This window comes from Carassius gibelio, chromosome B16 (genome assembly GCF_023724105.1).
Source record: "Carassius gibelio isolate Cgi1373 ecotype wild population from Czech Republic chromosome B16, carGib1.2-hapl.c, whole genome shotgun sequence".
Lineage (NCBI taxonomy): Eukaryota > Metazoa > Chordata > Actinopteri > Cypriniformes > Cyprinidae > Carassius > Carassius gibelio.
In genome coordinates, this window is record NC_068411.1 from 31,393,713 (window position 1) to 31,396,772 (window position 3,060).

Genomic DNA, 3,060 nt, shown 5'->3' on the forward strand with positions numbered 1-3,060 from the left:
ATGATTCAAAACTGAAAATAAAGTTCTGAAAGGTTGAAACTAAGTGTTCGAAAACTCAAAATCTTACAAAAAAAAGTTGTGCAAGATCAAAAAATAAGATTTCCAAGCTTGAAAATTTGTAAAAAAAAAAAAAAAAAAAAAAAATTTCCTTCTTCAGAACTGCAAAAAAAAAAAATGTACGATGTTGCGCAAAGAATTTTTCAGAGTTTCTAATTTGTCAGAGATATTTTAATTTTTTTTACATTTTGCAAGCTTGCAAATCTTATTTTTCGGTCATGCAAAACTTTTTTTTTGTAAGATTTTGCGTTTTCGAACACTTAGTTTCAACCTTTCAGAACTTTATTTTCAGTTTTGAATCATGGCGGGATTTTAATCCCATGTTAAAATGGTTTGTAAAAGATTATTTTGTCATTACTGCTCCGCTCTGGTTAAGTACAGACATCTAGAACCTTATTAATTTTAGTTTAATTATTTACACAACCACACAGAAAATGAACAGGAAATAAATAAAGAACTAAAAGCCCTATGGAAAATGTAAGGGGAAATGTTTTTTAAAAAAAATATTAAGAGCTAAAAATAAATGAAATATGAAGAAATGTTAAACAACATGTTGAAAATATTTTGAGAAAGTATCAATAGTTTTTAAATGTAATATGTTACAAATGTATCCAAAATGATTTCTGTCAGTTTTTACAAAAACAAGTCGAAAAGTGTTGTTAGCAAAATAAAAATTTCATTATCACTTATAAACAACTAATTAGTAACATCTAATATTTCTAGCAAAATTGTTATTGCCCCAAAATGTGTGGACTACACTTTATTTGGTGCAGGGTTTACTTTAAAACCATTTTCAGGTGGTAATTTGTCCTCAATTTGACAAATTACCAAATAATTACAAAGAAACCACAAGTAAAACACTGAATTAAACATGACATTTTGAAGTCGAAAGGCTGAAATAGTGTTTTTTTTTTTTTTTTTTTTTTCAAAGTATAGTGAAACCTGATGAAGATTTAATTTGCCAAAGTAGTGAAGATTCAGTCCTGACACACAACAAACACAATTACCCCAAACCACCATCAGAAACCCTTTAAATGAACTGCTGAAGAGAAATATTCGAGGGAATAAACTTTATTCGTGTGTGTCTTTGCCATCCTTCTCGAGTGATAAGGTTGTTGAGGGAAATTAAGAGACTTTAAGAGTCAAAGTGATGTTGAAGTGATTCATCCGCAGACGCAAGAAACCCACGAGCACATCTGACTGACCTGAGCTCTGTCCATCTGTCTGTTCTCTCATCAGAGGTGATCGGTGTGGCAGAACTGGTGAATAAAACCAACGGCCCGTGGTTCAATCGTTTCGATGAGGATCTGGCAACCGCCTTCTCCATCTACTGCGGCATCAGCATTGCTCATGTAAGACTTTCTACATCTGTGTTCTCTCATAATACATTTATGCATCAGTTTATTATACAATATCTGTATACGGTCACAGTAGACATGAGTTTTATGCAAAAACATTGTGTATTCATCTCGTACTGTGACTCTGAAATACATGAATGGTGCACACTGACTTTGTGAAAAGCCCTGTCTGGATTGAACCAGGATCACGAAACCCAAACACTGACAGTTAAAGTCTATTTCTGATGTTATTGTTGTTTGTACTGTCATGTTGCAGTATTTTACTTGCTGATAATTTTTTTCGTAGCATCACCTGGGGAGATGTTTTTTTTTTTTATCCCAACCATGGATAAAAATAATTCAGCAGAGGAAGGATATATAGACCATAAGGGGAAACACTGGTATCGGGAAAATATTGGTATCGGCAATCAGCCAATATGAGTTAAAAAATATCGGTATACATCGGATATCGGCAATATATATATATATATATATATATATATATATATATATATATATATATATATATATATATATATATATATATATATATATATATATACATACATATTTCCTTTTTGCCGATATCCGATATATACCGATATTTTTTAACTCATTTTGGCTGATTGCCGATACCAATATTTTCCTTTTGCTTGGAAACAACAGCAGGTCTTGGCTGTATAGAGGTTATAAACAAACTTTTTTTCCTTTTAGTTTGTTTTTAATAAAAACTTAATTGTTGTAATTAAATAAGCAAATAAGCAACAATTAAGTAATTTTATAACGAGAGTAAACTGAAAGCTTTGAAAATAACTATAAATCTATCACTGCATTTTTTTAATCATTATTATATATATATATATATATATATATATATATAAATATATATATATATATATATATATATATATATATATATAAATATATATATATATATATATATATATATATATATATATATATATATATATTTTTTTTTTTTTTTTTTTTTTTTTTTTGCAGACAGATGCAGGGGGAACCTAAACATTTAGTTTCAAGATGTAACATTTGTAGACACACTGGACACATCATTTTAAATGTGTGTTCTCAAATTAAATGCAGCAATCCAAATCAGTAAATCTAATTAACTTTCCACTAAAAGTTTGCTTTGTTTGACCACATATCTGATCTTATTGCTATCACACCTTGAGCACGTGAGCTATTCCTCTTATCGGCAAGTCATATCGGCATAATTTTTTATATCGGTCCAATGCCGATATTTACATTTTAAGCCATTTTTGGAATTTTTACAATTTATACAGTTTTGTTTTACTAATTAATTGAGTTTTGTTATATAATTTTCGACAAAAAGTTGTGATCTAAAGAATTAAAATTTCAAGCAAAGTGTAATATTCTCCTTACACCTTGAGTTCTTTATTACGATTCCAAAAATATTCCGATAATGTTGTGCATCCCTAGTATTAACAATTATGCATATATAATATTTAACGATGTATATATATATATTTATATATATATATATATATATATATAGAATAAATTGTAATATAATTTAAATTGTACCATTTTAATTTGATATGAATTTATATCTATGTATAAATACTCAGTTATAATATGATTGTTTGTTTGTTAGTCTCTGCTGTATAAGAAGGTCCATGAGGCTCAG

At 28.5% G+C, this 3,060-nt stretch overlaps 1 protein-coding gene across 1 annotated transcript in view; it reads left to right on the forward strand.

Moving 5' to 3' along the window:
• Window positions 1-1,794, forward strand: part of LOC127974764 (cGMP-dependent 3',5'-cyclic phosphodiesterase-like) — a 20,709-nt gene extending 18,915 nt beyond the window's left edge. Inside the window, exon 16 of the mRNA XM_052578259.1 lies at window positions 1,297-1,794. Within this exon, the coding sequence (XP_052434219.1) occupies window positions 1,297-1,574 (278 nt within the window). The 3' untranslated portion in view covers window positions 1,575-1,794. The remainder of the gene's footprint in view (window positions 1-1,296) is intronic.
• The last annotated feature ends 1,266 nt before the right edge of the window (window positions 1,795-3,060 follow it).